This window comes from Periplaneta americana, chromosome 3, assembly GCF_040183065.1.
Source record: "Periplaneta americana isolate PAMFEO1 chromosome 3, P.americana_PAMFEO1_priV1, whole genome shotgun sequence".
In the NCBI taxonomy this organism is placed as follows: domain Eukaryota; kingdom Metazoa; phylum Arthropoda; class Insecta; order Blattodea; family Blattidae; genus Periplaneta; species Periplaneta americana.
The window spans coordinates 155,918,815-155,933,126 of record NC_091119.1 but is presented as its reverse complement, the minus strand read 5'-3'; the positions used below and the strand labels follow the sequence as shown (position 1 = coordinate 155,933,126).

General features: G+C 37.2%; 1 protein-coding gene across 1 annotated transcript in view; it reads left to right on the top strand.

Moving 5' to 3' along the window:
- LOC138696726 (26S proteasome non-ATPase regulatory subunit 13-like) overlaps positions 1 to 14,312 on the top strand; it is a 29,352-nt gene that overhangs the window by 7,817 nt on the left and 7,223 nt on the right. The window contains exons 4-5 of the mRNA XM_069822060.1: positions 3,243 to 3,428; positions 6,957 to 7,154. Of these exons, the coding sequence (XP_069678161.1) occupies positions 3,243 to 3,428; positions 6,957 to 7,154 (384 nt within the window). The remainder of the gene's footprint in view (positions 1 to 3,242; positions 3,429 to 6,956; positions 7,155 to 14,312) is intronic.

Here is a 14,312-nt window from a genome sequence, read left to right as displayed (position 1 = left end):
TCTGGCTGGAAGGAAGAGAACCTTCTGGCCAGATTAAATAAATAACAATAATTATTACTACTAGGCCTACCATTACTTTGTGGCTGATTATGATAAAGGATTCTTATCTGAGATTGGGGAACCAGTGGCGCCACCAGAACTTTAAAATTGGGAGGGGGCGCTGGGCTGGGCGCACCAAAAAATAGGGGGAATGGACAATGTAAGTGAAAAAAAAAATGCACGTTACCTGTAAATAAATATTCGAACGAATACATAACAGTTTCAATCATATTGTACTGCACGACCAAGCGATCTATAGCATCGTGTACCCGGTTATATTATTGTTATTGTAGCATTGGAGACTTTGGATCAGATAAATATATATATTGGTACATGTGTATGTTCCTCTATATATCATAGTGCAAGCTTTAGGATTACTTCACTATTGGAAGTAAGTAGGCTACACTAAAATAGTACTGCCTGAATCTGGTTGACCGCTTGAAAATAGCTAACTTATGGTAGCCTACGTTTGGAAATTATATTGACTATTTCGTTTATTTGAAGCCACTCCATTTTCGACCAATGAAGTGTAATGAAATTTTGAATTCCAATCAATCACGGTCATACATCGCGATATTTTTTTGCAGCTCGATTTATCACTATCAATTTATCACATAGTCGTTCTTTTGTTTAGTCAGTGACGCCAACTGTTTCCCCGTAAATCGATGAGTATGAATCCATTGTACTATATAAAGTGCGAAATCCTACTTCCACATCTACATCTTCATATTCCAATTCCATGTCCATCGTGTCTAAAGAAAATGACACTCTTTCATAACAACTGTTCACTTAATTAATGTAGCTATTAATCAGGTTATTTGTAATTTACTATAAAATATTTAAATTAAATTATTATTTCAGCAGATAATGAAACTGTTTTTGTTATAATAACAAGAGAAAAGTGCAGTACATGTAACTAACATTGTTAAACCTGTATTTCGCTTTTCTCAATTGGCATTACTGAATAACATCCAATTTCTTTATTACAGTAATCGATATTCATCTATTTCAACTTCACAATGTCTGAATAGGTTAAGTATTCATAAGTATACAATTATTAACATTTTATGAGCGAATTTGAGAGATATATTATTTACATTTCTATTTTATTCACGAAATATTCCTAACAAATGTCACTCGAGGTCTGAAATTACACAGATAAATCATTTTCTATTTTTGCTTTGAGTAGAGGATCCAAGTTTCTCATAAATTCCAAATAAATATGCCATATTATTGCTGCTTTTATAGATTCATCATGACCTCTGTGAGCTATACTTTGGAATGCAGTGTAACGTAAAGCCTCATCAGTGCCAAATATCGTTCTTGAGACGTACTCTTGGAAATTTCCTTACGGGAATTACATTATTAGGAACTATTTTAAACAATTACTTTTTCGTGAAATTGATAAACAATACATAAGAAATTATAGTCCATATGATATTAATTTTCATGTTGGGGAGGGCTAAAGAATGGACTCAAATTAATTTTGGGTGGACTTCAGCCCATCAAAGCCCACCCTACTGGCGCCGCCTCTGTGGAGAATCCCATTAGGTGGGATTCTGTTACCCTCGTAACATGTCTGATAGGATGACATATTAATATGGAAGTTAGCAAGATGTATGAAGATGAAGATGATGATAACGGCGAAATGAACGACGCCGAAAGTTAGCCAGCATTTGCTCTTAATGAGTTGGAGGAAAACTACGGAAAAACATCACCCAGACAAGTTGTCCCAACCAGGATTCAATCCTAGGCCCACTAACTGCGCAGTCAGAACATGCCGACTATTACTCCAAAGCAATGGACCGTTGGGAAATATTTACTTCTTAATTGTATACCAGTCGTAATCTTATTTGTAATGCGTCTTTTTAAACAGTCTTTAGATATCAAAAGTAAATGAAATCATGTACTGTGCACCCAAATATGGAGATAATCTTTGTTTTGCTAGATTACACACAAAACGCTACTTGTGTTATGTTGTAAGCAGTGCTGTGACCAGTCAATATAAAGACTAAGTTATCCAGTTCTAGCATTCAGTTAAGGATTTGATGATGCTGAAACACAATTTAATAATGCAAACTTATTGTATTTCATTTAGTAGCATATTAAATATAGACAAAACTGTGAATATCTAAAGGCTATTTTGTAAATAATGAAGTAAACATACTGCAAATGGTTTAGGAACGAAGATAGCCTATTTTAGCATTGAAATATTTATTTTGGAAAAATTGTCTTCACATTGTATCGGTCAGAGCTAGGAAGTTGATATCAAAACTATTAAGTTGTGTGAGCCTGGACTCGGTGTGGCATAGTTGCGCCCCGCGGTCAATTGGGAGGCCTAGGCATGGCATAGTTGCGCCCCGAAGAAATCAGGTAGCAGAAGGGACATGGCATGGTTGCGCCCCGAAGAAGTCAGGTAACAGAATGGACATGGCATAGTTGCGCCCCGATGGGCATAGTACACACGAAAGTGATCGTCATAAAATAAATAAATTAGGTCTACTTAAAAATATTATAGTGGTAGCTGCACTGAAATCACGTAGCACATGATCAATTTTGCTATTTAAAATGATACTTTTTTATCGATCACACATAATAAATGAATTGCATTTTTTGTTTGTACACCGATATCTTTATCCTCCGGTACAGGGTACAAATAGTAGAAAAGCAGTCATTAAAGTACTGCCAACATCAAGGTGTTCATTTTAACGGTATCGATAATGAATATTAAATCGAATAAGAAATCAATAAGGTTGGTAGATTACGAGGCTCGAGTTCCCGTAATGTCTTTTTCTCTACCTATTTCATCGGGGCGCAACTATGCCATGTCCCTTTTGTCTACCTGATGGGAACGGGGCGCAACTATGCCCACAAAACAGGGACCCTTTTTTATTTGCTGCATCTTACCTGACAGTGGGGCGCAACCATGCCCTGCCCCCTGGACTATATCTCTACCAAATGAAAAGTATTCACGCAACTCTCAATGTCAGTGAACCAGATCGACAAGCACGTAGCCTACAACAGGGTGGTAACCAAACATGTGCTCCAATCGTCCACGGCCTTAGAAAAAGAAAATAATAGGCGAATAATATAAAAAAAAACCAAACTGCTTTTGTTAAGTGGGGGAAATACTTGTTTCCATCCTACAACTAGAAGGTTAGGATATATTCGTGATCTATAATTATGTTGTAACTGATCCTCAGGTGTGCCATCCCGTGATGACGGCCCTGTCCCCTGAAGACAAGTGGATGTTACATCTGCTGCACCACATGAACGAGGGCAGACTGGACGCCGTGCTGGACATGGAAGAGACCTGCACCACGCATCCTCTCTTGCGATTGCACTGGGACAACATCCTGGATAAGGCGCAACTCCTCTGTCTTATGCAGGTTCTCTTACAAATTATTACAGTGTCAAATAGGGCAAGTTAGGGAGGACAAATGTTTAAAGAAAAGCGTAATCGTTCATCCTTGCAAGGGCTCTCGCAGCCTGGTTTTCTCTTGTCTCCGAAGTAGGTACGCAATTTGCTATTTTTTAAGTGGAGAAACTAAAATACTAACCTGTTGTACTGGTCATCAGTCAACAAGGCAGCCCAATTTATAGCGTTTCTGTGCGTGTTGAATCAGGGGACAGACAGTTGCTGAACTCTAAAGCAGTGGTATTCATTATGCCACCCACGGGCGCATGCGGCTCTCAAAGACATTTATTGCGGCTCTTGAACTAAAAGGGCCTATTACTATTACCTTTCTTTTATGATAATTGATTTTTAATTTATGTAATAATGTGCAACTGGAGAAAACTTTGCTTACTCTGTATCATTACTGCCAGTGAAGGTGTTCAACAACAACAACATAATTTTTTTTAATACAGTAGAGCATCGATTATCCAAAACAATTGGGGACAGTTGGATAACTGATTTTTCGAATAACCGATCATTTACGAAAAAAAAAATGTACCGGTGTCATAGGAGCAGTATGAAACAAAGAAGCACTGATATATTTTTTTATTGGGTTATATTACGACGCTGTATCAACATCTAGGTTATTTAGCGTCTGAATGAAATGAAGGTGATAATGCCGGTGAAATGAATCCTGGGTCCAGCACCGTAAGTTACCCAGCATTTCCTCGTATTGGGTTGAGGGAAAACCCCGGAAAAAACCTCAACCTGGTAACTTGCCCCGACCGGGATTCGAACCCGGGCCACCTGGTTTCGCGGCCAGACGCGCTGACCGTTACTCCACAGATGTGGACAAATCCTGATATTAAACACAAAATTGTACCTATATATATTTTGTATCACACGTCTTACAAATAAAACAGAGAACTGACTAGCCTAGTTTGACTAGTTCAAAATGGCCATTAAAGTAGGTCTACAGTTTAGAAAAAGAAGTCCAAAAATTATTTTTGCTTCAGAGCTGAGACTCGTTTTTTGCAGCCAAATCTCGCAAACAGCGCTAGCGGAACTTCTACATGGCGCGCGCGCAAATTTGAGTTTGCCGACTGGAACGCTTTCGGTTAACCGATGTTTCGGTTGATCGGTATTCGGATAATCGATGCTCTACTGTATAGGTTCAGTAGTGTCATGTTTCATGTGGTTAATATGTATCCATGTAATAATGGGTTATAAACGTTTTTATCTTAATTGTCATTACAATAGCGTGCATTCAAATTTTGATGACAAGTAGGCCTATTCAAAACATTCTCAATCAAGACTAGAAAAACTGAAAATGTTGAAAATGTCCGTGATATCTGAACAGAAAGTAATATTTCCACTGCACATAAAAACGAATTGACAACAAAAACATCATACCACGTATCAGAACTTAATCCATTTAGCCTTCTAGCTGTATGTGACAGTTTATTTTTTAAATTTCCAAATTCAAACAGATTACAAGTGAAATAAAACAAAACAAACCAACCTGCTTGTCTTGATATGATTTTGCAGAAGCAGAGCCCGCCCTTAAATTTCAAAATACCAGTAATATGTAAGTGTTAGTTCTGTTACTTTATATTGAAATAATAATAATAATAATAATAATAATAATAATAATAATAATAATAATAATAATAATAATAATAAAAAGTCCGCCGAGTTAGCTCTGTGGTAGCGGAGTCTGCCACCAGACTAGCCGGCCCGGGTTCGATTCCTGGCCGGGTCAGAAATGTTCATATAAAATTTCTACTTCGGGACTAGGAGAGACGGTGCACTGCGGAGAGATTTGGGATTTAACTCAGGCATATTGGTGCACAATTTAGTGATTAGAAGTGACAAGAGAAGTCCCTCAGGAGAACTCATTCCTGTTAAAATATCTGTGTTTCAAAAGTCTGAGATAAAAAATATTCCAGCAAACTGGTAAAGATCAGAAAACGTAATAAAACTAACCTTTGTTAAAATACCGTTTGAAAACACACCTTGTTCCTGCGGATCCCTTTCAAATCACTCGCGAATCCCCAGGGGTCCTCGGACCGCAGATTCAGAACCGCTGCCCTAGTCTCATTAGCAACTTACGACAGCGACTGCGAGAAGAACTGCAGTTTTGAAACATTTTCAGAAAAAATCGATTAAGCAAAGGACATAAATTTATGATATCAGTAATAGCTGCAACAAGAACTCTTAGGTAGTCGTCGTACCTCTTCACCCTCTTCGTGGTACATCTGTTTATTACGGGGATGCGCTACTGAAAAATGACAGTTTTTGTAGAAATGTCATGTTTTTTTTTATTTTACTCTTCATATGCTAAATTCCAATGCTCCATTACCACAACCTGTGTTTCAGCTATAATATGCACTATAAAAAACATAGAAAACTCTTGTTTTAGATTCCAAAAACAGTTTCCAAAAATAAACGTGTTATTTTCAATTTTTTAAAGAGTTATTTCTTGACTTAGATCATTGAAATTTTCCTGATTAATTCATAATCATGATCATAATATGCTGTTTTTTTTATCTTAGTTGGTTATTTTACGACGCTGTATCAACATCTAGGTTATTTAGCGTCTGAATGATATGAAGGTGATAATGCCGGTGAAATGAGTCCGGGGTCCAGCACCGAAAGTTACCCAGCATTTGCTCGTATTGGGTTGAGGGAAAACCCTGGAAAAAACCTCAACCAGGTAACTTGCCCCGACCGGGATTCGAACCCGGGCCACCTGGTTTTGCGGCCAGACGCGCTGACCGTTACTCCACAGGTGTGGACAATATGCTGTTAAAATTTCAGTACATTATCTCTTAAAATGTAGAAATTAGAAAATTCAGTAGCGCATCCCCTTAATTCCCCTTGAGGAGAGGGGCACGGGCAGGAGAATGTTCTCGCATGTAGGCTGCTTGGGTGAGCTCATTGTACTACTCGGAATGGAATGATACTGTCTGAACGCCAGCTCTGAAGCCGTACCATGTGAGGAAGTGGGGAGAGGGGGAACATGACTCAGCAAATATAGTACAGTCTACCGGATTCCACACCGCATTCCTGCCGCGGTTTCAGAGCTGGCGCTCAGACAGTATCTTTGCTCTAAGACCCCCCCCCCCCCCGCACTACAGATTACTTGCGGACTCCTCCGAAATCCCCTACAGCCTGCAGAAGTCTTCTTACCTTTCCACGTAGGCATCACAGCGGCCTCTCAACCACCGGTCCCAAGAGCCCGAGGGAAGCCCACGTACATAGCACTACCACCAGTAACTAATGACCACACCACGGGATTCAAGTTCGGTGGTGGCACACACCCGACTCTACATCTTTGCGGTACATACTAACAGTAAGTGGCGTCATGATTGTGTCAGGGACGCAGAACTCAGAAGCGAACTGCGCTCTGTTTCCCCGTCCTACTTGCCAGACATTACAAGCAACTCAGTGTTACTAAACATGTATAGTGAAATTTTACATCGTTTGATGAGACTGTGAAATGCGTTGTATCTTCCAGATGTTCTTCACACGCCATCCCCAGCAGCGAGTGCTGCCACTGAGCGACGTAGCGGGTCAGATGAGAATGCCTGAGAGCGACGTAGAGCTGCTACTCATTCGCGCCATGGCGCAAGGCCTCATACGCGGCTCCATCGATCAGGTGGAGAGTATTGTGCGTGTCATCTGGGTGCGACCGCGCATGCTCCACAGGGAACAGGTGACCCTAGCATTTACTTCTGTATATCTGAATAATAAAGTGACAAAATACAATAAGCATCTTTCAGGTTATTCTGGTATATGTTATGTATAATAATAATAATAATAATAATAATAATAATAATAATAATAATAATAATAATAATAATAGGCCTAATATTATTATTTTTTTTGGTTGATTATGTAACATCGCTCTATCGACTACGAGGTTATTTAACGTCGATGGTATTGCTGATAACGAGATGGTATTTGGCGAAATGAGAGCGAGAATTCGCCATAGATTACCTGACATTCGCCTTACAATTGGGGAAAACTTCGTAAATGACGCAATCAGGTAATCAGCACAAGCGGGAATCGAACCCGCGCCCGAGCGCAACTCCGGATCAGCAGGCAAGTGCCTTAGCCGACTGAGCTACACCGGTGACTGTATAATTTTTAAATTGTTATAGACTAAAATTCCTGAACTTATGCATTTTTATGCCATTATAGACTCAAAATAGGACATAAAATGTTAAAATATTACTAAAAACATGAATATAACATACAGAAATCCGCCTCATTTTCTGAAAAACTGACTACTTAAAGATATTACAAGATTTTACCTTGAAGTAACTAATGTCAGCCTAATAAATAAAATTTTACTTTTGTATAGGGGAGAGTTGGGTAGTATCGGACATCGGGTAATATCGGACAGTGCGTTTCTTTCATCTACCACAGATGGTAGTACCTGAATGACGTGGTTACGTAACTGTATGCGACATCACAGAAACGTAACCATGTCATTCAGGTACTATCATCTGGTTGTAGATGAAAGAAACTCACTGTCCGATATTACCCGATGTCCGATACTACCCAAATCTTCCCTACGGATAAAGTTTGTCCCTCGCTGTGGTGTCGTGGTCTAAGGCATCCTGCCTAGAACTCGCGTTACGGAATGCGCACTGGTTCGAGTCCTCATGGGGGAAGAAATTTTCTCATGAAGTTTCGGCCAGTGTATGGGACCGGTGCCCACCCAGCATCGTGATGCACTTGGGGAGCTACGATAGGTAGCGAAATCCGGTTGCGAAAGCCTACTATAACGGCTGGTAGGATCATCATGCTAACCACACGATACCTCCATTCTGGTTGGATGATCGTCTACCTCTGCTTCGGCATGTTGGCGTGAGGCCAGCAGCCGGCTGGTCGGTCTAGGTCTTTCACGGCTGTAGCGCCACGGATTAAATTATTATTATTATTATTATTATTATTATTATTATTATTATTATTATTATTATTATATGGATAAATTTACATTACTTAATATTGATAAAATGCAACGCATTATGTGAAATGTAGATCTTCATTCAAAAATTAGAATTTATACGCTTACCTTATATAGGCCCTAATTTTTTACGTGATTTTCCAGAAGAGAAGACTTCTCTTAGTCGGTTATTAAAGACACTGTGACAACAGTAGGTTGTTCAGTGTCCTGAACTACGTCGGTAGGCAGGGGAATTAAAAGTAGGTATCTCGATATTTTAATAACCCACCTAAGTTCTTCAGGATTAAACCATTGCTAATTAATTTTTTTGACAGCATGTATTCAAATATTCTAAACTACTGTAGTGTAGTCTAATCTTTTTTGAATCGAGGTCCAATCTGGGTTGCGAGCCAGCAAGTGAACTTAGAAATTAATGCGTCAAACAAACAAATTATATTAATAAACATGTAATATACTTATAAGAATTTATAAAATGCACAAACTCTAATAACTTGATATTATTTTTTTGTTAACAAAATACGTGACTCCAACTTGTTAAAATTATTACACAATCAGGATATCACAATATTTCAAACAGATTTCTTTAACAGAAAAACTGATACTGTTTTTATGGAACAAGCTTTTCCAAGTCAAGTTTCAGTTCTCTTATAGATCCCTATTGCACTACAGTCCAGTTTGAAATGCATCTTTAAGAGGTACACGCACTCAAAACTTTCACATAAAATAATAAAAAAAAAATATATATCAAAATATGACTGTGTTCCTAAATAAACCAAAATATACTTTAAAACGAGTATTCATCTATGTTCACAATAAAAATTATGTGACTTTAATAAAAGTTCAGCAATGCATTTTTATGAGGTAATACACGCACACAAAATTTTCACATGAAATAATAAAAAAAATCTTATTAAAATATGACTGTGTTCCTAAATAAAACCAAAATACACTTTAAAACGAATATTCATCTATGTTAACAGTAAAAATTATGTGACTTTAGTAAAAGTTATTAGGGAAATGTTCAATTACAGTTAGACATGAGAACATACTTCCAGAAAAATGTGACGGCATGAAAAACCGGGCACTGTTAGCCTAATCATGTTTGGCGAGTTGGTTTCATTATTCGTCTTAAAGTGCATCTGTCTTACACACGAGGCTACTGACTGAAGCGCATTGTCGGCCTCCCCAAATCCTTTTATCAGCAACGTGACATGTGTTATCGTAATCAGCTTTAACAATTCAAATAGAGATGCAATAACATGCTTTTGTTCGCAGACGGTTTAATACTAAGTGCAGGAGAAACAATCAGTGACGTTTCAGTTGTTGGGGAGATAATAAAGAAACGGGGGGGGGGAGAGAAACAACAGTGATAGAAATAAAGAACTATGTGAATGATCTGGAGAGAGAAAGACACAAAAAATTAAAGGAAGAAAATAGAGGATGGAAGGAAGCAACGGAAGAATAAAGTCTTAATAATAATAATAATAATAATAATAATAATAATAATAATAATAATAATAATAATAATAATTTTATTTTCCCAGACAGAGTTAAGACCATCAGGCCTTCTCTTCCACTAAACCAGGTTGAAGGCAGATATAGGAAAGTTGTTGTTGTTGTTTTCTAATGCCAGGCGTTTGACAATAAAGTCATTTGACCTCTTGCACTCCAATATTTTTCAAAGATATTATCATGTGAAAAATGGCAAGTTGTAGCCGATTTAAGTGAACACCATATTTTAACGTTTTGGTGGCTACTTCATTCACACACAACCCCCAGAATGTCTGGAGGATCACGCCTGCTGTTGGTCGACGGGTCCACTGGACCTAGCTGGGAGATCTTGTTGATCACCAGCTTTCCCTCCTTAAGCCACTGGAGGACGATTTTAGTGCCATAGCAGGTCAGCACTAGGAACAGAAAAGTAGCAAGAGGAGGAAGGAAAGGGAAATGAACCCCTAGGCCTCGAATGCTCTAATGCCGTCAGGGTCGAAGAAAGTAAGAGTTCAGTCAGAGGACTGGATAGGAAAGGGTGAAGAGGGAATTAGGTATTGGTTAGAGGAAAATTATACCAAATTCAGTCATTAACTCATCAAGCTGACCAGTGCTAATTGATGAGTAGCCCCTCTCTTTAGTTCAGCTTGTAAAATTATGCTTACTAACAGCTGCACCACGGGAAGGTAGGGATGGGACATTGGGTATTTGTCCAGATTGGTTCCTTAAAGCCTTCAATGAGAAGGATTAATGGCTCTCCCCCCTGTACCCGACAGATACCCTTTTGCAGCCAAAGGAAAGATATAGGAAAGTACATATGCAAGTATTACTTAAAAATGGCTTTTAAGGAACCCGGAGGTTCATTGCCGCTCCCACGTAAGCCCGCCATCGGTCCCTATCCTGAGCAAGATTAATCCAGTCTCTATCATCATATCTCACCTCCCTCAGCAAGTATTAACTTAAGGAAAAAAGATAGAATACATACAGTATGACTGCAATCACAAAATTAAAGAAAGAAAGCAATTTGTATAATCTGTATGCGTTATATTGAAACAACGATAATAATAAGAGTTAAATACTGATAGGCCTATAGGATGGGAAAAAGCAAGAAAAGAGATGGAAAATTGAAAGAAATAAAAACATGTAGGAAAGGATAGAGAAATAGGTTTTTTTGGAGTTTGTAAGTCTTAACACAAATGTGATAATAAGTTTATTCTGTGAAGGAAAAAATGTTCTCATTGTCAAAATCAATTCAATTAGAAAAGAATGAATAAAAAATGAAAGACCAAAGGCAGATAGAAAAATGAAAGGAGTGTAGAGAGAGAGAAATGAAAGAAGAATAAAGAAATTGTGGAAAGAAGGATCAAAGAAGAAAAGGAAAGGAGAAATGTATACATAGGAAGAAGTAAGAACAAGCCGAATGGAATAATAAATGAAAGTTAGAATGTATAAGTTGAAAAGGAACAGTAGAAATATGTAAAAAGAGGAAAGAAAGAAAGAAATGCGAAGAAAGGTATGGAGTAAAAATAGAAAGTGAGAGAAGAGTTGAAGAAAAGAAAAGAGGAAGTGAAGAAAAAGAAAGGAATGTAGGAAATGAAAATCGAGGAAGAAAAGAGGAGAAGGAAGCAATAGAGAAGAGCAGATAAGAAATGTGATGTAGGGTAGAAGTTAAAGAAGTTTAAAACGAAGTAAGATAAAAAAATAGAAACGAAAGAAAGAGAAAATACTGCAAATTTACTTGAACCTCGCTGAAGCTATCGATTTGCATCTTACACCTTTATTGCACTTCTAAGCTAATTTTTCCATTTCTTTAGATTGTTCTTTTACTAAAATGTTATATTGACAGCTGTTTAATGTTACTTTCTAATTCACGATTTATTTTTGTTATACATTGACTATAATTTTGTTTTATTATTAGGCCTATTTGTTGTAAGTCAACCTCACAAATTTATTTGGGGAAGGCTGTTAAATAAATACGTTTAAGATAAATAGAAAATATACTGTACTTAATAGCCATGGAAACTACATTTTTGGCGTCAGAAATACTTCAAATATTTCAGTTTAAATTGAACTAGTGGCTTGTAGCAGCAACTGCTGCTTGATAGAGATTGAAAGCCACAATAAAATGCTGCTACTTATGATGACGATGATGATAATGATAATAAATAACGCATGTACCTTGAATATGAAGTTACAACAGTCTCTAGTGTTTCTAGCTTCTCCGAGTTACAAACAACATTATTTCTACATAGTCGTTTATGCGTTCTTGATGCAGTTACATTTCTAAAAGTTCTACCACGTTTTCTTGGTCGACCAGCTACACTCATGATGATGAACTAGTAAACAGTAACTAAATTCACAACGTAACAACATTATTACTTTCTCAGTAACACCAGATAAAAAACACGCGCACTATATTCAAACACGAAAAAAATACGTAACAGTTGAAAGACGAACAAACAATTATTATCTAGGCCTCGTAAAGCACAATATTGTGACGTCAACATCTCTCATGTACAGAAGGGTTCGATAACGGCATTTCTGATCGTTTTAAGAAAACGCGATGTTTTGTTGTTTGAAATTTCATTATTTGAACCATAGCCTTTCCTATATACAAAGCCCACATTACTGACACCATTCATGATCTTCAAAAATCTTCACACAGCTGTATTAACAACTCAAATGGAGAAAAGTACATTTAAAGCACTATTTGCAGATAATATAGTTTTGTGGACTTTTGGATCTCACAGACATAATTAGAGACAAAATTCAAAATTCTGCTCTTAAAGCTCTAAATCAACTACATGAATGGAATACATCAAATTTGATGACACTCAATTTAGACAAAAGTAACTATCAAATATTTTCACTTGGTAAAAAAGAAAGAGAATTCAATATCCAATACAATGGCCAACACCTCCCTAGGACTTATGAATCTAAATATCTTGGAGTTATTTTCGACAGTAAGTTAACATGGAACAAACATTTGAAATATATTTCTGAAAAAGCTCGTAAAAGATTCTCCCTTCTGAAAAGACTAGCAGGAAAGAAATGGGGTTGCTCTAGAAATACTTTGAACACTACATACAAAATGTTTATACAGCCAGTGCTGACGTACTGCGGAGAAATTTTAATTACTTCACCTTTCATAAACGAAATAGAATGTGTTCAAAACCAAGCTCTCAGGCTCATTACTGGTGGAATCAAAACAACTCCAATAGATTCTATGAGATTCCTCACTAATATTAACAGCATCAAAATGATAATAGAAGAAAAAGCACTGATTCAATATGAAAAACTTATCAGATTACCAGGAAACAATTGGCATTCATACAGTCCTCTCCGTAGATTAAAAACTCAAAAAAGTTTCATATCATGGTTCAAGAATTAAAACAGAAAATCAACGTCCCGAATTTAAAAGAAAACCTACAAATTAAACCAAACCCTTTAACTTGATTAAATATAGAGTATAATCTAAATCTAACACAAGAAATACTGAAATCAGAAGTAAACACTGAAATAATGAAACAATTGTCTTTAGAGACAATTCATATTAGGTACCCTCCACAAAATTGGCTTCATTTATACACTTATGGATCCTTGATCTCCAGGGAACAAGGTGCAGGTGCAGGTGTTACGTGCTGTCTCTTCTCACTTTATAGATCTCTTGGATATGAAATAACAAGTTTTGATGGAGAAATCACTGCAATAAGTGAAAGTCTCAGGAATCTTCTCTGCCACATCAATTTATTGTTGATATTGTAGTTGGAATCTCCTGGTAGAGGGGCAGAGAAGGCCTGACGGCCTTATCTCTACCAGGTTAAATAAATAAATACTAATACTAATACTAATACTACTAAATTAAAAAATGCAGTTATAGGCTATTGTCAGACTCCAAAGCAGCTATTCTATTAATCGTCTCTAGACACACACCTTCATCTCAAATAGCAGAAATAAATAAAATGCTCTCTCAACTAATAACACTCAATAAAAGAATTGTATTCCAATGGATACCATCCCATTGTGGAATCCTGGGAAACGAGAATGCGGATGCTTTAGCAAAGAAGGGCAGCACTGCTACTTGCAGACCTGTTACTAAATCTACTTATTACTCTGTAAAAAGTTTTATTAAATCTACATACTTAGACTTCAACAAACAAAATTTGATAACACAATCTCAAGGGAAAAAATGGAACTCTCTGCATCATAATCCACAGTTGATTCCCGATTTACCACGCAAATAGTCTGTAGCTGCATTTAGATTGGCAACAGGCCATGACTGTTTTGCCAAGCACCTGCATAGAATTGGAATATATCAGTCCCCTAACTGCCCATTGTGCAACTCAAATCAAGAAATGGATCCGGAACACCTCAAAATCTGTGCGTCAGTGGCTAACCATGACAATA